Genomic DNA, 25,446 nt, shown 5'->3' on the forward strand with positions numbered 1-25,446 from the left:
ATTCAATTGTAGTCATTTATTATCTAGTACAAAATATGTACTTCTGTACCTCATTCTGTATACTTTTACCAGATTAGTACAGTTGTACTAGATTCATAACTCACAATGCCTGCCACATCTCATTACAACCATTCTCCTTCTTATTGAGCACTCATAACATATTGAAAATAACTCGCCTTGCCTATATATCATATATATTATACTTATATAACAGTACATTACATATCTGAATAGTGTTTTCATCTCCTTTTTTGCTAATAATAAAGATATAATATTCTTTTTTTTGAATAATAATTATTGTAGCTATCTGCTAGAGTTTCTCATAGTAGTTTATGTATGCGATTCACAGTAGCTACTAATTCTACCCAGATTTCCTTTTTGGTTTCACTCATACTGTTTGAAGCTTAATAAAATAGAAGATTGACACAATATTATTGACTTTTCATCTCATTTATGTATATTCAATATATGTTTTTCTTCCTTATTATTAACAAAGGATGCCTTTTCTGATACAGTATATGTTATTATACTAATAATTAAGAAAACATACTGTATTCTATATTGTGCATTATAATGTAGCGTAAATCTTTAGCAGGGAGAATTTGGCCTAATATTTTTAGTTTAAAACCGTTGTAAAAATAACGTTAATTGTTAATTTCATTACACAATAAGCATCTCACGTGGACTATTAAAATGTAGGTAGTACAAAATTATTCAAATATAACAATAACTACTATCAGCCCTACATAATATGACCTACAGTAAATGGAAAAGTTTCAACCAAGAAATATTGGAAGATAATATTTTATTACCGTACTTCAGTTGCCTAGATTTTAAATAGAATTATGAAAGATAAACTGGTTTTAATTATACTTGCAGACAGCATATAGATATATAAACACACATTTATAAACGAACTATTAATGAAAAATCATGTATTACTTTCATGCACATTGAATACCTATATTTACACACCTGATAGCTTTTGAATAAATTGAGGGAAGAATTATTCAAGCAAGAAATTCTCAGATAAAACATCTAGAAAATTCAGTGTTGCTTGAGTTAGCTTACTATCAATAAGTTCAGAAAATTATGAAGAAATTTGTCATGCATAAATATATTGCTTATTGAATTTTTTACAAATGTTGAGTAAGAATATTGTTTGAAACCCCAAATACATTCTGACTTATTTATTTTATGCAATAAATTGTATAGTACACAATTTTGTCAACATATTAGAGTATTTTTAATGTAAAATACACCTCAAATCTACAAACTTTAAACATTTCCTATTGCTTTAGATATTAACAGACAAACTTTAAATTGTTTTATTTTATATTCATTATAAAAAAGAATGCAAACTTAATAACAGTATAGTGATTTAGTACTAAATAGTTAGTGAAATACACAAATAAATGATAAATGAAGTGTTTAACTTTTTATCTCATATATCTTTTTATCAGCATCATTTAAATCTTAGGGAGACTTTTTGCATTACTTATTCAATAATGAAAAACCTGTGCATTAAACTATGGATTTCAAAAAAGTAAATTGTTTTGTGATTATGCACTCTAATGAATTTTTGTCATAAAATTTGAATTAATTTTGCACTGCAATATTGTATTTTGTAATTCAGAAACAGATGTTAATTTGGTGTATTTGGAGCTTTTATAAATTGTGCATCAATATTACACACTTATATAATTATTGCAGCAGTAACTACAAAAATTTACAAATGTACAAATTCTACATACCTTTGCGCACCAAACTGTGGTATTTGAGCAGTTGATACATTTTTTTCATATATTTTTTTTGTTTTAAGATATCCAATTGTAAAAAACTACAAACAACATAATAAATAGTATGATAGTAAAATACACACCAATTTGATAATAATAAAAATCAATGGAGTTATCTTTCTCAACAGATTTATTCATTGAAATATGATGATTCATTTATCTATTTAACTATATTTCTAGTAATAAAGTGCACGTATACTCTATAATCTACTTGTAATGATGATTCACACACAGCAAATTAACTAAATATTTCACAAAACATTTTACTTCAAATGTTGAAACACTAAAAATATTAGGTATTCTTCTTGAGTATTTTGTCTTTTATCGGCAATTATGTATATAAATATATATATATATATGTTTATTTATATGAGTGAATATGTATATATAGTATCATCAGAAAACATCTAAGTTTTATAATATATTTATATATAACTTGTATGTTGGATAGAACTATTTTCAACTATACTTAAATATTGCATTTTTGAGATGAAACATTGGAAATCATAGAGAGAAATTATAGATTTCTGGGAATCCATGTGGATGGATAGGGATTACAAAAATAGAAACAAAAAAATGAAATCAAGAAGAAATAATATTCTAAGAGTTCATGTAAAGTGGATTATTTATTTTAATGCCTGATTCATTTCATTAATTAGAATATTGAAATACAGACTTTTCAAATTGGAATACTTGGAAATGTTTCACTACATTTTTAAATGGTGTTTAGTTTCAATAGTAAGTCTTTTTCATATATTTGCTTTCAGTATTTTTTTTTTTGGTTTTTGACTGATTTATTAATACAATATTAACAACAACATTAAAGACGACACCTATATTGCAAAATGCATTCAACTGTCAATGCCAGAATACATTTATTCTGAGAGAAAAAAATAATTGGAAAACATGTTTAAATTACTTGAAAATATCTGGTAAACATGTCTCTGTTACTTAAAAAGGGGCATATCATTGGTGTTGTTGAATCGAGAATGTTGAGAATCATGTATAGTTACTTCCCAGAAATGCTTGCCACATTATTATGAACAAAGATTGATTAATAAAAGATGAATACTCTTCATCAGTCAATGAATTGTAGTCTTATATTGTTGTGATGTCATGGCATCCACAACTCATGAATTCAATGTCAACATAAAACTATAATCAGCTGATTTTTATTCAACCTCCTATAATCTAATCTTGATTCTATGGTACCTATTTTGAAGACTATCTGTATTTCTATTCAAATCCAATAATATTTGGAAATTGTTGAACATCTTATACATTCTCTTTCCCAAAGTAAAAAGTATTTATAACTAAACGTATCCTTCAAATTGGCTCCTTAGCAACAAATAAAAATGAGAAAAATTAACTTATTTCTATATCACAATATAAAAAATATTGTACACCAATAGTTCTTTGAAACACAATACATTCACTATATAACATTAGACACCTATGAGAGTTCCTTCCATCAATATAGATATACTTATTAACAATAAAAAATGGGATATGTATGAATATATTATTATAATTATTATGTTTTAATTAATTTACTGATTATTCAATTAATTAAGTCTCATCTACAGCCCTATCATAGCAGTCTAGGTTATTTATAGAAAACTGTCTAATTTCCATTGAATTCAAACGTCTATCAAGAAATTATTCTATAGCTAGCTGAGATTCTAACATGGTTCCATACAAAGTTCTGCTTTTCAATTGATGAATAGCATTGTTTCTTATAAGAGTGTTCACATATGTGTGAACACCTATATAAGAACCAATGCTATTCTTCTTCTGAACCCAGCAATCACTGGAAAGCAAGGATTGAATTTTAGATTTCAAAGATCTACACCTGTTGATCGTAATGGGAAAAAATGCAATATTTCATGAATAAACTACACACTTTTTATCTTATTATTAGAAAAATTGTGTGTGAATACCATAAATCGATACAAGGAGTTTTCAATTTTTCCTACTATAGAAATAATTCAAGACTACTGCATATTATAGCATACAAATTATTTTGTTATTTGAGTAGCCTAATATAAGAAAAAGATTGTATTTGTTCACATTAACCTTTCTTCATTGATTAATTAGTAAAGGACACATGCTGTCATGCCTATATATATATATATATATATACATCAATAACTGCACCCAAAGTGTATGAAAATTAAAATTTGCAGATTAATTAGGCTTGTTGTTGAATGGAGAGTTCTACAGCATGTGTCATGCTAGATAAATATTTATTTTGATGGCAGTTTTAGTAATCACAGCCTGTGATAAAAACAATAAAAATTAGAGGCCTTTGAAAAAAAAACTAAATAAAAAACTTCTTTAACTACTACCATTTTCAATAATTGCTTTAAAATTATTCAACTATCATTTGGAAGTGGATGGGAAGAGTATAAAAAACGGAAAATTAGCTGTAGAATAAACTAAACTTGCAGGAAAATTGGAAATTCTCTACTTATATTTTGTATCAACATAGATATAGAAAATAAAATTTTTCCTGAATACCCATATAATAACTCATATAGGTGGGATATGCTAAAAATAAGATGTACATCTACTGTAATAAACCAAACATAACTAGAATGGAAATTTGAAACAAACTATTTCCCCCTCAGAGATTTATTTCAATCAAATGCTGTTGTGATCATTATTCATATTATATTTATATCTACACAATATATATATATATACTATCAGTCAGCATAATTTTCATAATATAATTTATATCATATAGATTGGAAAAATAAGACTGTTGGGTAGATTATTTGTTATCATAAAGCCTTGACAGCATATTGTATTATTTGATAGTTCCTTGATCCTATATACTAGACGAAAACTATTATAATGATGAATTTGAAATTTGTGAGACAATATTGAAATTTTTCCAAAAGATGATAGTGAATTCTAAAATCAAGAATGCTAGAAATCGTTTTTAGAATCTGAATGGAATTTTGAGACTATAAATTATCCGAGTGTAGAAAAAAGTCTGAATCACTTAAGAAACTCAAAATCCATCACAAATGGTTGACTTTTGAGATAAAATTGGCAATTACTTCCAAATTGATCAAATAATAAAAAATAATAGATACATTCGATATTATCTTGATCTGTATCTTTTTGTTTCAAATTCATCAAATAAAAATAGTACAAACAAAATATGGTACTGAACCAACACATTTAATGAGCAAATAAACACAACTAAAAATGATAAAATATATATCCATAAATAAACAAAAAACTCTATTTTACCAAATATATTAATATACATGTAAACTTCACAAAAATATTGTTTTTGAAGAGAAGAACCTAAATCTATGAAAGTGAGTCTGAACACAATATTACTTCTCAATTCTTTCTCACTGCACTAATCATGAAAATAGTATACAAAAATAATTATTAATAATGTATCAACCAATATATAGTCCATTATAAATGAATTATAATAATAAAAACAACTAAAACATCAACATAATAAAAAATCAACATAAAAATATATTATGAATCATCCAGTCCAACCAGCTCAAATATGAGAAAAATAATCGGTGCGTACACTTGATATTTGTCAAAAATCAATAATAAAACTTGATTTTATCATCTACTTTTTGTCTTTTAAGATAGATTTGTCTCTAGATTAGTGTATAGTTTCCTAATGCAATAGAAGCCCAAAACAATTTAGCTCCTATCTTGAAACATCAAGATATTGAATCATTGACAACTTCAAGAGAAAATAATAATGAAACACGCACATCCACACCGGTATTGTAGTGTAGTAAAATAATCAATAGAATTCAAGTGAATCTTCGACTTGTTACAAATTCAGTTTGTCCCCTAAACTATAAAATATACGTGACAATATTTTTTGAAAGAATAGGACTTTTTGTCCAATTAAAAAAAATCGACTGTAGTCAAATCAAGACCCCTTCTAAGCAGTTACAACCCTCTTTTCACAGCTTCCATGCTATCTCACATATATGTAAATAAATAATTACCTACAAATTTAAGTATGGCCTAATTTTAAAGTAAGGTCAACAGTGTTGATGTATTGAGAGAACAATAGTCATGGGTAAAAGTAAAATCAAAGAACTGCAGCTAATTGCAATATGACTGCTATGATCAACAAAATTATGACTCTTCTGCTAAGTTTAAATGATTAAACTTCTTCTGCTAAGTTTAAATCATCAATTTACGCAACAAGAATAATTAATTAGTGTAATTAGAATAACATGAGATTTAAACATAGTTGTCATTCTGTTCAGCGTAATTTAAAACTTAACAGATTATTTATATTTTAATTGAAGCAGGAATAATAATTACTTTGAGGTTATGTTGGCAGTTACAGGTCATTGAGGTAGGAGGGGGGCCCTGACTTGAAATATATGTGCGAGGTTTTTGCTACATGGACTGCACTCTAGTGGCAAAAAATTGAAATAAGGAAAGATTTCAGTCCAAATATCAGTGTTTACTGAAAGTTTTGCTGAGTAGAGAGTGAGGGAGGAGAATAGCTGGAGGAATAGTATTAAAACAACACTTTTTTCAAGGTAAGCACTGTCCGAAGAAAAACTATTCACGGTATTCTACTACTTTTACTACCCATATGCAGTTCTATGGAAAAAACCAAAGACTACTGTGTAGAACTAGTGCTCAACTCTTGTAACAAGGTTAAAAAACACACAAATAGTGCTGAAATAAGATAATGAGTAGAAGAGCAAATAATGCTACATTAAATGTACAATAAATTTTTCAACCAAGTTGAATACAAATACTGGACTATAAAATAGTAAAGTGTCATTCCAAGGTGAAAATTTTAAAAACAGTAGATAGTGCTAAAAATGAATTTGTATCTTTAGTTCCTTGATAAACCAAGGTGACTAAGGTCATGTATTCAAACCAAGGTGATTATTCTCGAAGAAAGATGCTAGTAATTAATGTAGGATTCCTCTACTAATGGAAAACAGAGAGTATTCAAAAAAATTATATTCTAGAACTAGAAGAAGGTCTGGTGTCATACAGACCCATATTTTCGAAGTTCTTTACAGGGTTCAACAAAAGTTTAGAACCAGTATAACAACTATAGTATTCTAGAAATTAAGAACTCTAATGTTTTCAGATTTAGAAAGGGTTTGGTTTATAAATTTAATCCTAGAACCCGTAGAAAATCTCTGCCGAGATTATTAAAGTATCTTGGCAAACAAAACGATCCCCCTTCACTCTCCATACCACCAGCAAGATACTCTAGCAAACAATATGTATAATAATCTAGATATCTAGATGACAATAGAAAATAATCTAGCAAATAATGCGTACAGCCTGTAGTGCAGGCATATTGCAAACAGGGCAAGCCGAGTCTGTTGACTGCGAGATGCGCTCCCCGCAATCCATACAGAACAAGTTGTGTCCACAGGGAACGAGCACAGCCGTCACCTCCTTATCACCGCAAACAATGCAATCCCGTTTGCCGGTCACAGACTCCGTTGGCGAAGTGCTTTGAGGTGGAGAAGGTCTTGCAGTTTGAGGGAACGACCAGATACTGGATGGCGCGGTGGCTGTGTCGAAAGATGGTGATTCCCCAATACCTTCATCGCGTTCCATCGACGTTCCCCAGATGGAGCCAAGGTCACCCAAGTTTGTCGCAGTCCCACCTCCGCAAGCACTAGATGCCGACGAAGCAGAACTACATCCGGAACTGTTGGTGAACGCTGACGACACATCTGTTATGGCATTGGAGGTTGTATTGTTGTCATTGGTAGTGAGAAGGTTATCCATGTAGTTGAACAAGCTGCCAAGTCCTGTCTTGTAGAGGTCGTTGAGGACGTTGGGCGGTGTGTTGGACAGGAAGTTGTCGGAGCCGCCGAACAGTGGGTCGGTGGAGGTGGTCCCAGTTCGGGCAGCAATGTGCGACTCGATTTCTCGTTTTGCAGCTTCAACACTTTCTGGCAGACCGGTGACGTCAAATACGGGTTCCTTGTCACGTGACGGGGTCACGATGTAGGTGTGGGTGAGGTGTTGGATGCGCTTGATGGTTGCGCCTTTGGGTCCGACCACCAAGCCGACAACTCGGTACGGAACGCGGACCTGTATGGTGACATGACCTGGGACGTTGGCCGGGGGTCCCGGGGGCGACAAGCCGGTACCAGTTGGGTTGTTCTTGCGAGAAGCGCGGATCTGCGAGAAGTGTTCGGCTGCGCTGAGGATTTCGCGCTTTGCTTTGGCTACGTCCTCCTTGCGACCGGTGACTACGAAAACTGGCTCCTCGCCGCGCACGGGGGTCTTGATGTAGGTGTTGGTTTTGGCACGCAGGGCTTTGATTTTGCAGCCTGCAACACAGAAAACGAAAGACAATTGTTCAGATTGCAGTTGTAGAGATGAGTAGGAACCTACACCACTGAAGGGAATGAACCCTATTGATAAGGAACAAATAATATGGAAGAAACAGACACATATTTGCTGGGCTTGGAGCAATATATCAATAACCACTAATTATCACACGTATTCTACAAAAAAAAAATGAATAAACTGATAAAGAATAATACTAATTCAGCTATAGAATGCGTAAGAGGAGAAAAGGAGAAAGAGAGAGTGAGAGAGAGAGAGAGAAAGAGAGAGAGAGAGAGAGAGAGAGAGAGATTGATTTGCTGCCTTTATTAAAAAGAGAGAGAGATTTATTAAGTACTTTATTCATGTAGATTACAATATATACTGGCTTTTACACTTATATACAATAGCTTACAATACAGCAAAATTATAGATGAATTTACATAATATAGACTAAGAAAATGATTTTTGAACTGCATATGATATGAAAAAAGCAATTGGTAATTGCTATAGATAATATTGTTATGCATCTACATAAATTGGCGGAGCTTTGGACATATCAATGTCCATTCTTTTGGAAAGAATATTCAAAATATCCTTCCCACTAACTCTCTACCAAAAGAGAGAGATTTTATGCCTTTGTTAGGGCGGGGTTAGGACTACATGTCCTCTCTGGCTTTCTGAAGTGAGAGAGAGATTGATTGAGTACTTTATTTATATAGATTTCAATATATACTGACATATACAGCCAGCTTACTAAAATTGAACAATAATGATGGGATGATTATTATGGAAAAATATCTGGTGGATGGATGTGATAATATATCCTGCAAAATCGAGAACAAATGAAGAAGAAAAGAATGAGAAAAAGAGAATGAGGAGGAGGAGAAGGAGAAAGAAGAACAAGTAGTAAACGAAATAAAGTGGAATGATTGATGTGAATAGGAACAGAAACAAAGGCAAGAAAGCTGTGAGAGTTCTATTTTTGAAACCGCATTCAAGTTCCAGAAAATTCACATTTTAGGCGTACACTGTTCCAAGCACTGAGCTGATAACTAACTGGAGGTACACTGATTCAGACAGCAGCGGTTCCCTTCATTTCAGCGTAACCCATGCTCCGCAAGAATCCAATTAAAAACTTGACAAACTGAAAACTTGAATAATTTTTGAATAATAATTGACCTACAGCCATCCTCGGTAAATTAAGAATCTATATGCAAAATTTCAACTTGATCAGTTGAGTGGTTCAGAAGTGATGATGCGTCATTCGTGTTTTCCTATCCCGTACATGTATTAACTATTTCTTACCCCTAATATATTATAAATGGCATTTCCCAACTAATACAAAGTTCCACATCTTATTGACAAAGTCTACAGTCTCAAACAAGTGAGAAACATGTAGGAGGGTTCACTTCCATAATCACATTTATCATAAAAATAGAATCAGTGCAATAAAACCAATACTGATAAAGGAATCTCACAAGTTTGCACACATTTTTTTAGAGGGAAATTTCTTGCTGCGAATCTTAACAATTGGTACTACTGAGGGCGAATTCACCCCTCGTAACTAGATACGCCCCTACTTATAAACTGGAGAGTTTTGCTTCTTCTTCTTCGTCTTCTTCTTCTTCAGTTGTGAATTCTGAACTCAGTTTCATTTTCATCCCCTCTTGCAATATCTTTTATTTATTTAGAATGCAATATTCGGACGGACCAACGTCAAAACAAGGGGTGAGAATACGTTAAAAACGAGACGTAAGCACTTGAGGAAGGGGTTTATTAGAGGGTGAAGAAGAAAGCACTCACGAATGGGGTTTATGCTTGTAGAGCTGAGGTGTGGAAGGTGTGTAGTACTCTAAGAAAGGTTAGTAAGGTTGGAATTAACGGTTCAAGATACCTTAACATTATACAAGCATTGAATCTTTCAAGGTGCATAAGATTTTAATTGAAATTACTTGATACACCCTGCGAATCGAACAGTCTAACTCTTCATAGATATTCTGGGAAAGATTAGGTACTTAATCCATATTCCATAAGAAGCAGCAACTGAAGAATAGTTTGAATGAGGAGGAATAGGAATATGAGAGAAGAAGAATAAGGAGAGGAAAAACAAGAAGAAGAAGAGAAGAAGAAGAAGAAGAAGAAGAAGAAGAAGAAGAGAAGAAGAAGAAGAAGAAGAAGAAGAAGAAGAAGAAGAAGAAGAAGAAGACGAAGAAGAAGAAGAAGAAGAAGAAGAAGAAGAAGAAGAAGGAAGAAGAAGAAGAAGAAGAAGAAGAAGAGAAGAAGAAGAAGAAGAAGGAAGAAGAAGAAGAGAAGAAGAAGAAGAGAGAAGAAGAAGAAGGAAGAAGAAGAAGAAGAAGAAGAAGAAGAAGAAGAAGAAGAAGAAGAAGAAGAAGAAGAAGAAGAAGAAGGAGAAGAGTAAGCAAGTACAGATTAGTTTCAACTCATGAAAATTCTAATTTCTCACGTTTGCAATTATCTTGTCAATATAATTTTGCAAGAGAAGGGTGGAAAAAAGTGAGTTTATGAGAGGAGGAGGAGGAGGAGGAGGAGAATAAGAAAGAGAAAGGATTTTGGTGGAGTTTGAAACGAATAATTTAAAAGCTTGGAATACTGATGGAAAAATTGAATACTCGACTCATGGAAAATTCAAAATTAGAGTAAAAAACGAGGACACAAAGAGGAGGCTGCTGAAGAAGCAGACAATGAAGAAGAAGAAGAATAAGAGAAACTAAACGACTGACTGACATTGATTTCGGCAAGAAGCAGTGAAGTTCCAAGCGATTGAACAGTAAGTATTTCTTATGAATAGCATCAAAGCTTTTCATTCAATCAACACTGCCAGTATGAAGTGAATCCCACAATAATATTCCAAGCGATTGAACTGGAAATAATTGCAAATAGTTGGCGCATGCGCAAATAACAGGTTAGGCACATGATTTTTGGCGGTAAATGACACAAAGGTTAGCCAACCCCTGCTGGGGTTTTAGATTTTTTAATAGCTTACGAAATTAGATAGGAAGGAAGTAGCTAGGGATATTGTTTCATTCAGTTTTGTATTTCCCATCTACTGTTATTCTGTTTGTATCTTTCTCTCTGTTCTTGAAGAATGAAAATAAAAATAATGTATTCTTTCTTTATCACGCGGAGTTAGGAGAGGTTTCTTCTTCCTTCCAAGACTATTGATCAACTGATATTAGGGCTCTATAAATACCTTCAAAGCCTTTATAGTGCCTTAACTGACATAATGCACAGATCAGTGAGTAATTATTGATTGATTCTAATTACTCTGGAACGACCAGAGGAATTGAAAAAAAATTACAATATACATGTTCAAAAATGAAATAAATTATAACCTTTCACAAAAACATTATCACAATACGCAATTTCAAATAATTTATAATTCAACAAAATAGCATGATGAAAAAATATCTAAATAACAGATGTACACTGTAGAAAGTAAATAAAGAAAACAATAAAATTTATTGTTTATTGATTGATTCATACAATAAGTAAATCATCGAAATGATAGGGAGAGGAAAAATAAGGTAACCTTGTGTTATTCCTCTCCCAAATTTAGATAAGGTTATCTAAACTTAACTTTAGGTTATCTTTATTATTGAACTCTCCTGAAAGAATCAATTGTAATCTTTATCTGTGCACTAGAGCAGAAATAATTGGAACGCAAAGTTTGAGTGATTGAGTTTCATAATTTAATGCAAAGGATGATGATGATGATGAGAGATGAATGATAAAGATTCAGGTGGGTTCCAAAACAACGGGTAGTGATTTTGTAGCTTTTAGCTGTCTGTTTTAGAGTAGCAGACATCAAACAGTCAGTCAGCCTTCCAATTTGTATACGGAGTACAAATATAGCACCTCTCTCTGTCCGTTTCATCTTCTTCCTTCATTTATCTTCCTTCCATACTGCTTACTATGAATTACTTACTATCAATATTACTCTTACTAAAAACATTCCTTCAAATTATTACATCCTCTCCTCCTTTACCTTTTCCATATAATATCTATTCCTTCATAAACGTCTCTCCTACATCTTTTTCCTGCTTTCCTTCTACGTCATTCTTCTCCTTTTTATCTGCCTACCTTGTTGATCTTCTTCTTTTCTACTTCTTCTTGTTCTCGTTCTTGTTGTTGTAGCAGTTCTATCGAAACCACCGTCTATCATTATACTGTTTTTGGGACAGAAGTATTCATTAATGCCCCTCTGGTCATTCCTCAATTCTTTTGTAGTTTAGCGCTCTACAACAGCAAAAAATGGGACCGCAACGTGTATTTTCAGTTTTTTTCTTGTTCTTTGTTTTTCGATCCTTCTCTCCGAGAACCGTTCTCTTTTAGTTGTAGGACCTTCTGCAGTTTCTTCTTCATCTTATGCTACTGTTTCTTGTTTCTCTGTTATTTATTTCTACTCTGTTGCTATTTCTCCCACTTCTTATTCTGCTAATTCTTCTTCTTCATCCCCTCGTTTTCCCAATCCTGCTAATTCTTCTTCTTCATCCCCTCGTTTTCCCAATCTTGTTGATTTCACCTTCTTCTGCTAGTTCTCCTCCGGCTCCCCTCTTCCTTTCCAATGTTGTTTCCTATTCTTCATTTTCTTCATGTATCATCTTGTTTCTTTTTCCTTCCAACGCCTTCTCACACTGCTTCAATTTCCTCTTCTTCTTCACCTTCTCTTCCTTCACTTTCACATCTCTCACTCAAGTTTCCGCTCTATCTCTTTGTAATCTTTACTCATTTTCTAAATGTATCATCTTCTTCTGCTTCTTTTTCCTTCCATTTCCTTCAGATACTGCTTTTATTTCCTCTTCTCCCTCCTTTATCTTCTTCTTCACCTTCTCTTCCTTCACTTTCACATCTCTCACTCAAGTTTCCGCTCTATCTCTTCGTAATCTTTACTCATTTTCTAAATGTATCATCTTCTTCTGCTCCTTTTCCTTCCATTTCCTTCTGATACTGCTTCTATTTCCTCTTCTCCCTCCTTTATCTTCATCTTCACCTTCTCTTCCTTCACTTTCACATCTCTCACTGGGGTTTCTACTCTATCTCTATGTAATATTTTCCTACTTCTTCCCTTTCTTCTTCTTTTCCTTCTTCTTTTTCTCCTACTCTTATCTTCAAAGGACAGCGCAAAAGTATCTCCTGTTTCGGTGCTGTGGAGACCTCCCATATTATTTTTTACAGCATTTTGAAGGACTACAGCAATCAGTGAGTGGTCTAATGTTTTTCTTTTGGGCAGAATCTCTTCTGTGGATTTATTGTTTCCCATCTCCAGCATCACTATACTGAGATTTCAGCTTTGGTTGAACAGGGAGCTTTGATGTAGTTTATTAGTAACTAGCGGGATACCCGTGCTCCGTAAGGGTCTATTCTGAAACTTGACTAACTGAAAACTTGACGTAATGAAAGTTTGAAGAATTGAAAATTGGCCTATAGTCAAGAATCTATAGGAAAAATTACAAGCTAATCAGTCCAGTAGTTCAGACGTGATGATGCGTCAATAGTTATTTGTGCAACTAGTGCGCAAAGTGCCACTTTGCTGCACCGAAAGAAACGTTTACGCCCGAGCCGTAGGCGAGGGCGGAATGGTTTTTTGAGTGCAGCAGAGGAACTTTGCGCACGTATTTCACATTAAGTTTTTCCTACAGTTACCATTGAATATGAAAAGTGGGTAATTATGGGTAAAATTGCCTGAAATCCATCAAATGTTTTTCTGTGTAATTTTATTATTGATAAAAACCTTAATCCTAAAATCCTAAAGTCCTCGTTGTCCTTGGTTATAATATATAATGAATAATAATTAGCGCGTTGTGCTTGGTTGCACCTCTGCTCACTATAGCAGCCACAGCAGTCACTGTTACCAACTTCATTTTGATTTTGCTGCACTGTTGCTCCATATAACCTACTAAGTATTTTGCGTTGCCATGTTGCAAATCTGGAGTGCAGAAAAATTTTTCCCGCACTAGAGCGGAAAAGTGATTCTTTGCGTTCTGTAATCAGTGCAGCAATGGCCACTTTTCAACGTAACTGTAGGAAATAGTATATTTCGCACCTAGAGCAGAAATGAAATTTTTCCAGCTCGAAATCGGTTTTCAAGTCCGAGGCCGTAGGCCGAGGACTAGAAAAGATTGAGAGCTGGAAAAACATTTTTGCCCGTGGTGCGAACGATATTTTTCGCCACACTACAGGTATTGCTGACAAAATAAATAAAGAATACAAAATAAAGAATACTCGTTAAGCTATCGTACCTATCTCTTGATTTTAGTGGTAGAAGATTTGCAGTCAGGATTTCAGATTCTTTTAAAATTTCACTTGGAATACCACAGTCATCTTCAAGCATTTTTAAAAATTCGGAATGCACTAATCAACAATAAATAATTGAATAAAACTGGTTGCGAAGCGAATTAGTTTGATTCGAAACTGGAACTAAAATCATGGCGACTTCAGCTTATTATGAAAGTGGACACTCGCCCGATCTAGCGGATGACTTATTAATAATAATTAGCGCGTTGTTTCCAGCCATAAGCGGCTGGAAAGAGACAACTTTCTGGCCTAGACCGGAAAAGAAACCCTTTTCTGACGTCGTCTGCAAACAAGGTCTTTCAGATCTACGTAGGGACTGGAAAATAGCTGCTTTCTGTGCAGTGTGGCGAAAACATAATTTTCCTATCCCGTTCAATAAGCCAGTTCTTTACTTATTAAAGTATAGATGAAAAGTGGACCTCAATATACCATGTTTCATTTTCTTCAGGCTAAGATCTGAAAAATATCTAGGAGGAAACAATAATTATGTGGGAATAAATTGGAAATTGCATTTGTTCAAATGCTGATTAATAAATAATTATTATTAAACGAGAATTCCAATTACATCATTTAATTGGGATTTTCGTTTAATAAGAATTAATAGACTAATTATGTGTAATGAACAGAAATCGATTCTTTGATAACCGTTAGCAATTCGTTGGTTATAAAAGAATTGATTTCAGTTCATTATACATGATTATTGTTTCCTTCTTGATATTTTTTCAGATCTTAGCCTGAAGAAAATGAAACATGTTATGTTGAGGTCAACTTATACAGGATTTCATGTGGTTTAGACTAATGTGTTCAATCCAAATTAATGACTGGATGAACTCAATTTTAATTTTGCAAAATTTGCACTAAAACGTTTCATATTATATAAGAAACATTTTACAGCAAATTTAATTTTTATTTCTTCCGCCAACTTCTCATATTATCTAGCTTTGATTCTTCTGGGAGTATCCCAGTCATGTGTGGATGGCAAGGATATTATTTTATATCCTTTTCAGAGAATCAACAATTTGTTGAAACACCACCGATTTATGAAGTTACATCACAATATTATAAAATTATCGTTATTCTAAATTGTATTCAATCTTTATTGTCATTAATTAATTTTTTATACTTTGTAAAATTCGTTGAATAATTAGCAACACCGTCATTTGATATAAATTAGTGTATAATCCAGTAAATATTGTAACATACATAAAGAACTCTAATCTAATCTTTTTCTCTCTCTCTTAATTTAACTCTCGCTCTATCTCTCTGTTTCTTTCCTCCTCCTTCTTGTCCTGTCAGTCTTTATTGCTCTCTCACTCGTGATTCAACTCGTGTGTTATCTGTCTCTCTCACTCACTCTCTCTTTCTCTCTCTCTCTCTCTCGCTTGAAAATTAAAACTTTCAGTGTCCTTTGTCTCATGTCAAGGAATTTCATGAATATTCAATGACATCTGAACAGTGAGGGTATTCCATAGCATTCGAACTGGGGCTGGATGTATGGAGACTACACAAAGAACAAAGAAGAATAGGGGGCTGGAAGAATGGAGAAGAAAAAAGAAGGGAAGAGAGAGTAGAAAAAATTGAAGAGAAGAAAAAATGGAGGTCGTTTAGGTAAGTTTCAAGAACAAAGAGGTTCCTCAGGATTGGAGTTGAATTTCATCTACTGGTAGACGACGTCTTGCCTCCCAATAATTCAAGTGGAAGTTCTTTGGCCTTGGAATTTCATAATATCACACAATGAATCCTTTATTGAGCTGTATTCTATGTTTTCGAAATAAGTACCTAGTATTTCTATTTTCAACAAAACTAGGCTCATTAATGACTAACAGGTAACGCGCAAGGGTCTATTTTAAAACTTGACAAACTGAAAACTTGACGAAGTGAAATTTAGAAGAATTTAAAATAGGCCTATAACAATCTTCAGTCAATTAAGAATGTATATGTAAAATTTCAAGTAAATCAGTCCAGTATCCGCATGGGTCTATTTTAAAACTTGACGTAATGGAATCTTGAAGAATTGAAAATAAGCCTATAACAATCCTCGGTTAATTAAGAATCTATATGCAAAATGTCAAGTAAATCAGTCCAGTAGTTCAGGCGTGATGATGCGATAAACATAATTTTCCTATCCCGTACGTGTATAAGCCAGTTCTTTCCTTTATTATAGTATAGATTTTCGAAATGTGTAGTAATTGTATTTCAACAAAGCTGGGTTTATTAATGACGGAAAAATTCAATCAAGTATTTCAAGACTCAAGCTCAGTAGATACTCTACAGATTGAACTTTTAGGCTATGGAAAACTATTTTTCTTTCTATACTCATATCATTTTTTTAATCTGTATTTTACTCAAATTTAGTTTAATATAATATTAATTTTCATGATTTAGTTTATTGATTTAAAATTCAGCGAATTACGCCAGGCCCTCACAAACACAGGCTTAAGCCTACATGTGAGTCTCTCATAAGGTAAGGGTGTATGTAAATGTACTGTAACTGTACTGTATTATTTGTAAATTGTGAGAATAAATTGATTTGATTATAAGTTATAACAATAAATTAAGGCCCGGCTGCACAACAGTCGCTTAAATTTTAATTTCACGAGAACCAATCAGAGAAGGCTTTTTCGAAAAATAGCCTTCTATGATTGGTCCTCGTGGAATTAATAACGATTATAATTTAACCGGCTTTTGTGCAACCGGCACTAAGAATACTAACAACTTAGAGTTAGGTATGATTAATTAGATTGAGGATTTAAGATTTTTATGAACATTCCATTTCCAATGCATCACGAGAAAAACAAATTCATCTTAGAGAGATATGAAGTATTGAAAGTTTGTGATTTGAAATCAGGTCTTATCGCTGGGATAACTCACTGAAGGATATTAAAACGGTTAAATTTATCCTTAGAAACCTGCGTTGGGCGCCCAACTTGGGCGCTGCGCGAAAAACGCGCGTTTCTCGAACAAGTATTCGTCCAGTACGATGATCAAGAGGAGAACGCGATGTGTTCCATTATTGTGGGCAGGTGCTAGACTGCTAGGCCAATTTCTTGCGCGCAACCGGAATCGCGAACATCTTGCGTACTGCTCGCGTTCCGTTTGTGTGTCGCGCAGAACGTAAGTCTGTACGAATCTTAATAATTTTAATTAAGAGAGGTAGAATATGAGATATTCTAGATATTTGTACTGGTAAAACACAACTGAGACCAAAATATTGGTTTATTTTCTTTCTGCTGCCGTTTAGTCGTTCTTTTCCACCACTCACATCTCCTCCCCCCCACCTCCTCCCATACCTCTGTCATCTCTCTCCTCCACGATTCTTTGTTATTGAGTAGGTTGTGCTGTCAGAGCAGAAATAACAAAAGGGAACCCACAATGATAATGAGAGGTAAAAGAACGGGGAACCAGTAGAATCTTTTCTCTGATCTTTCGCTCAATTCTTCTTTTGCTTCTTTTTGTTTCCAGTTCCACGATTCTCAAGGTCACTGCGATCTGTCCTCTCAACAAAGGATCTTCAGACGACTATAAGAATTCAGGTGGATACTGGAATTATTGTGGTGAACGAGGAGGAGGAGGAGGAGGAGGAGTGAGAAAAGGAGGAAGAGCTGGAGAAAAGGGTGGAGGAGGCGGCGAAGGAGGAAGAGGTAGAGGAGGAGAAGGTCGAGAAGGAGAAGGAGGAGGCGGTGGAGAATGAGGTGGAAAAGGAGGTAGAGAAGAAGAAGGAGAAAGTGGAGGTGGAAGAGGAGGAGGAGGTCCAGGAGGAGAAGTAGGTGGAGAAGAAGAACAAGGAGGAGGAAGTTGAGGTGGAAGAGGAGGAGGAGGAGAAGAAGAAGAGGGAGAAGAAGAAGAAGGAGGAGGTCCAAGTGGAGGAGAAGGAGGAGGTCCAGGAGGAGGAGAGGGAGGAGGTCCAGGAGGAGGAGGAGAAGGAAGTGGAGCAAAAGAAGAAGAAGGAGGAAGAAGTGGAGGTGCAAGAGGAGGAGGAGAAGAAAAAGAAGAAGAAGAAGAAGTAGAAGAAGAAGAAGAAGAAGGTGGAGGTGAAGGAGGAGTAGGAGAAGGAGGAGGTGGGGGATGAAGAGGAGGAGGAGGAGGAGGAGGAGAAGGGAGAGGAGGAGGAGCAGGAGGAGGAGGAGGAGGAGGAACTGGAGAAGATGCAATTGTAGGGAGAGGAGAAGAAAGAATTGGATGGGTGGAAAGTGGCAAGGGGCAGGGAGGAAAATGTTTTCAGAATAAGTCATATATATATATATATATATATAATATATATATATATATAATATATATATATATATATATATATGTATGTATGTATGTAGATCCACAGTGTTTATTGGTCCTAATTTCTTTGATCTACGTAGATTACACTGTAATACCAATAATAAAGCAATACCGTAATCAATACAAGTATGAATATTATTGAATTATGTGAATGGAATTCGAATGGCGATAGTATGATATTGTTTGATTAACTACATGACTAAATAACTAACTATTAACTACACAACTACTTGTTTGACTAACTACATATTTTTTGATTAACTACATGACACATTTTAGTAACCTAAGAAAAATATCCTAAATACTTCACGTTTCTGAAGGCATAGACAGAAGATGAATGACGATGAACAAAAGGGAGGAAAGCAGAAAACTGGCAGACCAATATAAGATGAGGAATAAGGATAACAATAAAATAATAAGGACAAATCATAACAAAAAGGAACATTCTTGTATTAGGTTAAAATTGTGCAATTGTTTCTTTCAAATTTGTAAACATTGAAATGGAAAGAAGATTCAGGAGGAGGATAGTGTGGAGCAGGAGGGAAAAAAATTAAGAGATGATAATGAAGAAGAAGAAGAAGAAGAAGAAAGAAGAAGAAGAAGAAGAAGAAGAAGAAGAGAAGAAGAAGAAGAAGAAGAAGAAGAAGAAGAAGAAGAAGAAGAAGAAGAAGAAGAAGAAGAAGAAGAAGAAACCACTGGCCACAGTGAGTGAGAGATGTAAATATAGTAGTGAATTTGGGCAGTGGGCCAAAGCGGAGAGAGGTTCTTAACACCAAGGTGTGGGCAACGATAATAATACTCATAGACAAACCAGACAACAAGAAGACGTAGAAGAAGAAGATAAAGAGAAAAAGGAAGAAGAAACTACCACACAAAGAGACAAGTCCTTATGATTCATCTCTGTATAGCTAGCCATATCATTGAGAACTACTTTTCAGATTAGATCCTTCTTATCAATAACTTACTATCCTTTTGAATGAAAAAGACTAAGAAATTGTCAAAAAACCACTGATATATTGATACTTAGAAAAACCGGTTTCGGTTGTTACACCATTGTCAATCTCGGTTAAACTAAAACTAAATACAAGAGCAGCAGAATTTATACTAGAAGGCGAGTACTGCTATTAAAATTTTTTTATCATGGCGATTCTGTTGCTTAAGCCGCCATATTTTCACACCGTTGAGTGGGAGGAGACTGTCTAGCTAGGCCAATGGCAGGCGTTCATGCCCTCGACCAATAGCAGTACTCGCCTACTAGTATAAATTCTGCTGCTCTTGTATTTAGTTTTAGTTTAACAGAGATTGACAATGGTGTAATAACCGAAACCGGTCTTTCTAATTATCAATAAATCAGTGGTTTTTTGACAATTTCTTAGTCTTTTTCATTCAATATGAATAATTACCACAATATCAACTTCTCAACTACACAAAAAGTGTTACTATCCTTTTCTCCTACTAATAGTTTGGAGTACTACTTTTTCTTCCACATCGTCCTTTTCATGTTATTCTCCTTGCATTCTCTCTCATTGCCAAATTCTTAATCATAAGCATTACAAGAATAAATCCTATTAACTTTGCCCATAATTGTTGAAAATCACTTTCTCCTTCTTTTTCTCATTACCTCTTCCATCTTCTGCTTTTAGTTCTCCTTCTGCTGTTCTCTCATTTCTACGACCGTTTTCCTCCCTTTGTTTTCCCATCAGAAACCCTGTTGTGTGATGATGGGAAGGATATTACTTTATATCCTTTTTAGAGAATCGACAATTATTTGTTGAAAGAGTGCATGCCAATTGACGGAATCCCAAACGACCGAAACGCTATAAATTATTTTCCCAAACGGCCGAAAACTACTTTTTCCCCAAATGGCAGAATTGAAACTGGAACTTTCTCATTCAGCCGAATCCCAAATGACAGAAAACTTTTAAGAATTTTCCCAATCGACAGAAAACGTTGTTTGTTGCATTGAGCCAAAAGTGTTGAGAGTCCCCAACGACCGAAAGTGATAGGTTTCCCAAACGACAGAAAGTTTCTCTAGTTTGTCGCAAATGACAGAAAGCGTTCTGCCAATTGGGAAAAAAGTAGTTTTCGGCCGTTTGGGAGAATATAGCGTCTCGGTCGTTTGGGATTCTGTCAATTGGGACCCTACAGTTGAAACACCGCCGATTTATGAAATTAAAACAAAATTATATTATTGTTATTATAATTGCATTCTCTTCTAACTTCATTTCTCATTGATTAATTTTTCATACTTTGTGAAATTCGTTGAATAATATTAGCGATACCTTCGTCATTTTATGTAAATTAGTGTATAAGACAGTAACATACATAAATTAAGAACTCTAATGTAATCTAATTTTCCTTCTGCCTTCAGTAATGTCAATCTATTTAATATGATTTACCAATAAATGAAATTGATATCTTCAGACTGCGCCGATTTATGAAGATACAAAACAATATTACATTATAGTTTTTGAAATTACATTTCACATTTAATATCATTAAATAATTCTTCAGTTGATGCTTTGTGAAATTAATCGAATAGTAACCTTCGTCTAGAAAGTTAGTATGAACTAGTGTCAGGGATATACACCTTATATCGTCGAATATTATGAATAAACAAATCTTTTTGAATTATAATCTATACTATAATAAAGGAAAGAACTGCCTTATACACATATAAGATAGGAAAATTATGTTTGACGCATCAATCACGTTTGAACTACTGGACTGATTAACTTGAAATTTAACATATAAATTCTTAATTAACTGAGGATGGTTATAGGCCTATTTCAAACTCTTCAAGACTTCATTACGTCAAGTTTTAAAATATACCCTTACGGAGCACGGGTTACCTGCTGGTCTCTATTACTGACTGATCTCTCAACAATGCAAAACCTATTTATATCTTGGGAAAGCAGCCTTTTTTGGCTGCTTATGATGCCCTCGTAAGCTCTAGGCTTGTGCGAGGGTAATGAGAGAGATGATGCTGTCTAGTGGCGACCTTGATTCTGGAAATAAGTTCTCATCTGGAGTTAGTTGAAGAAGGAGAGAAAGAGAATGGAGGAGCAGAAGTCGAAGTCTATTTTTTAGTCTCTCGGTATCATCACTTATTTTTAACCGCCCCCTAAACTCAAAGTTTGTCAACTAAGATTCGTTGAAAGACAATTTCTGGACAAACTGATTTTATTTACAACCACAAGAATATAACTAGTGACCCCTGGGGTTCGAGAGCTCGCTCAAGAACTGTAATGTAATTTTTGGACCCCGCAACTTTTAATTGTACAGAGTTGAAATGAATAAATGGAAAAACCGTAGTAATCTCATGCAATGAGTTCTTCAGCTGACTAAATTATAAATCAAAACCTTTTTTTTTAAATGCACTTTCAATGTTATTTTTATATCCTGAAAAAAGACAAAGGAGTGAGTCAATTTTCAACGAACTTGACCTGTAGAAAGGTTCGAAGAATACGTGTTCAAAATTTGAACTGATTGATCAATTCTTTCTAAAGTTATTGTTGAACATACAAAAAATCGGACAACGACTTCAGTAAGTCAAAAGTGAGAACTGGCTTACGTTCTTTTAACTATCCAATCTCTTTTGGTAAGGTAACACCATTCAAAATATGTTTCACTTTGGAATTACCTTCATTTTATTGGATTCCTCTTCTGGGAGGTTGAATCTGTCCAATATTGGAATTTTCGGACTAATAAGCAAAGTCCTAAAACGAAACCGAAAATTTTATCAGTATAACGGGTTTCAAGGCAAAATAAGAAAGTTTCCAACAATTTCCTGCCTGTTCTATGATAACAAGTCTTGTAAGACTCGCTTCAAACTGTCAGGATTCCTTATGATTTATTCAGTGCTTCCAATATTCAACCAATGCTGTCACTGACAGCTGTTATCTTGTAAGTGGCAGGGAAGCATATAATCAGAGAAACGTTTCCAATACTCATTTTACATTTTGCAGTTGAGTAAATTATGTCATTTTAAACTTATTTTGCTTACAACTTACGTGTCTTGATAGAAGTTCACTCTGAATATTAACAAAAGTTTAAAGTCTAAAAAAGCGAAAACCTGGATTCAAAAAGCCAAATGTGATTCTGACAACATAAAACCATAGAGAAACAATAGCGTAAGTAGATATCCCATGGTATAGGGAATTTATGTCGCAGCTTTTACTGTTATATCAAGCCGATCACTGTCGATTATTGTCAATTATTACTGTTTTGTTGGGGTGAGAGTGTATGAACGGCACAATTTGAGAGACTACCAGCGTCACACAGCTTCATAGGAAAGAACTACGTGAACTATCGGCTTGGGATAACAGTAAAAGTTGCGACATAATTTCCCTATACCATGGGATATCTACTTATGCTATTGTTTCTCTATGATAAAACATATCTAAAGAAGAGAATTTTCCAAATAAATTTATGTTCATATCTGAATTCAGGAGAGAAAAAGTACAAGGAGTTTCCTTAGTTTTTCTCTCCGGATCAGTGCTTCCTTGTAGAAAATTATAAAGAAATAAATTTAAAAAAAGAATGCAATATATTCCAATTCAGAAGTTAAAAAAAACAGCTACCACTCCGTACATAGTATCAAGTTTTGTGTAAGTGTGTGTGTGTGTGTGTGTGTTGTGTGTGTGTGTGTATATGAATGTGTGCAAGAATAATTTTAAATTGACATATTGATTCATTTCAATATAATACCATATTCAATTATTATGTTCTTCATGATATAATATTTAAATTTGTATATGAATATTTTATAAAATATATTCAAGTGTCCCCACACAGGGTAGCCTATAGGGAAAACATATTAGAAATTAGAAAACAATATTGTATTTGCTTTTTGGAATGCATTTGATTGTTTAATTATTTAACACTTTTATCAGAGATATTGTGGAACTTCTCTAAAAATAAAAATGTTATAGTGGAATTCGACAACATCTTTTTTCTTTTTCCTTTGTTTAATTATTTTTTTTTTTTAATAAAGAATATTCTTATTTCTTATCCGTATTATTGACTTTTATCTGAATTGGGCAGAGGAATATTTAATATCTTAAATATTGATCTAAATTGGGAAGAGGAATAACAAAACCTTGTTCTACTCCTCCCTATCATTATTAATGTACTTAGAACTTGTAGTAATATTGTAATCTATACTAAAAGAAAGAACTGGCTTTTACACGTACGGGATAGGAAAATCGTGTTAGACGCATCATCACATCTGAACTACTGAACTGATAAACTTGAAATTTTGCATATAGATTCTTAATCAAACGAGGATAGTTATGGGCCTATTTTCAATTCTCCAAGATTTCATTACGTCATGTTTTCAGTTTGTCAAGTTTTAAAATGAACTCTTACGGAACACGGGTTTTACCGTAAGAATAGAAGAATGGAGAGTAACTATCAATTGTAATGAATTTTGCAAAATATGGACAAAGCAATACATAACTATTACATTTATGTTAAGAAAATAGATTCTCTTTTTCTACGGTAGGAACTAGAGAACTACCGAACGTATAAAGATGAGTAGCAATGCAATTCGAATTACGATAATTGAGTACTGTGTTGTTGTATCATGAATTGATGGAGTTTGAAAATAGATTCCATTTTCTAAGGTACAGACTGGAGAAATATTGAACGATAGGAAGATAAAATGCAATTTTAATTACGATAATAGAATATTGTGTTGTATCTACATGGAATATTGACGGAGTATGAAAATAAATTCTATTTTTCATTGTACAGAGTGGAGAACTATTGAACGATACGAAGATGAAATGCAACTACGATGATAGAATATTAGTTTTCCTAGAATCTTCTTCTACTTCTTTTTTTTTTCTTTTTCTTCTCCTTCTTCTTCTTAGCCTAGTTTTTCCTTCAAGGTGCAATAAATAAATAGATATTGTGTTGTATCATATCAACATAAATCGACGGAGTTTGATAACGTCCATTCTTTGGAAATGTAAACCAAAAATAACCTCACCATTAACAATACATTTATGATTATTATTAAACTGAAATCCAAATTGAATGCTGTAAATGATAAATTAGGATGCGGATAAAAATATAGGCAAAAAATATAGATTGAGATTCGAATATGCATTTGGAATTGGGTCCACTTCCAAACGCCATAATTCCTTATTAATTGAAATGATGTTTTATTCTAAACTAGCATGTAACCCGTGCTCCGCAAAGAAACATTTTAAAACTAGACTTAGTGGAATCTTGAAGAGTTTGAAATAGGCCTATAACCATCCTCGGTTAATTAAGAATCTATATGCAAAATTTCAAGTTAATCAGTCCAGTAGTTCAGACGTGATGATGCGTCAATCATAAGTTTCCCTACTTGTATGAGCCCGTTCTTTCCTTTATTATAGAATAGATAGGCACAAGGGAATGTAAAATACATCAATGATCACACATTAACCAATGATGTCATTACAGAATAACGTGTGTAGGCCTATATATGTAATCACCCAACGCGTTTATCATTGAAGAAAGATTTCTGTTGGTAGAAAAAATTTAAGGTCAGCTGCCCAAAGTCCAGACAACAAAGAGACGTGCTCAGCCTCCAGTGAAACTTCTCCAGAGCAAGAAGGAGAAGAAGAAAAGAGGAGAGAGAAGAAGAAGAAGGAGAAGCAGATCTTGTTCAGTATTGAATTCACTTTCCGGTTCTTTTGTCTCCTGAATGAGATTCTGGTTTGGCGCGAAAACTCAA

The 25,446-nt window shown here is 33.7% G+C and overlaps 1 protein-coding gene across 1 annotated transcript in view; it reads right to left on the reverse strand.

The window, feature by feature from the left end:
• Nucleotides 1-567: 567 nt before the first annotated feature.
• Nucleotides 568-25,446, reverse strand: part of LOC111060753 (RNA-binding protein MEX3B-like) — a 64,897-nt gene continuing 40,018 nt past the window's right edge. Inside the window, exon 2 of the mRNA XM_039435639.1 lies at nt 568-8,128. Coding sequence (XP_039291573.1) covers nt 7,101-8,128 — 1,028 coding nt within the window. The 3' untranslated portion in view covers nt 568-7,100. The remainder of the gene's footprint in view (nt 8,129-25,446) is intronic.

Source organism: Nilaparvata lugens, chromosome 9 (assembly GCF_014356525.2).
Source record: "Nilaparvata lugens isolate BPH chromosome 9, ASM1435652v1, whole genome shotgun sequence".
NCBI lineage: Eukaryota > Metazoa > Arthropoda > Insecta > Hemiptera > Delphacidae > Nilaparvata > Nilaparvata lugens.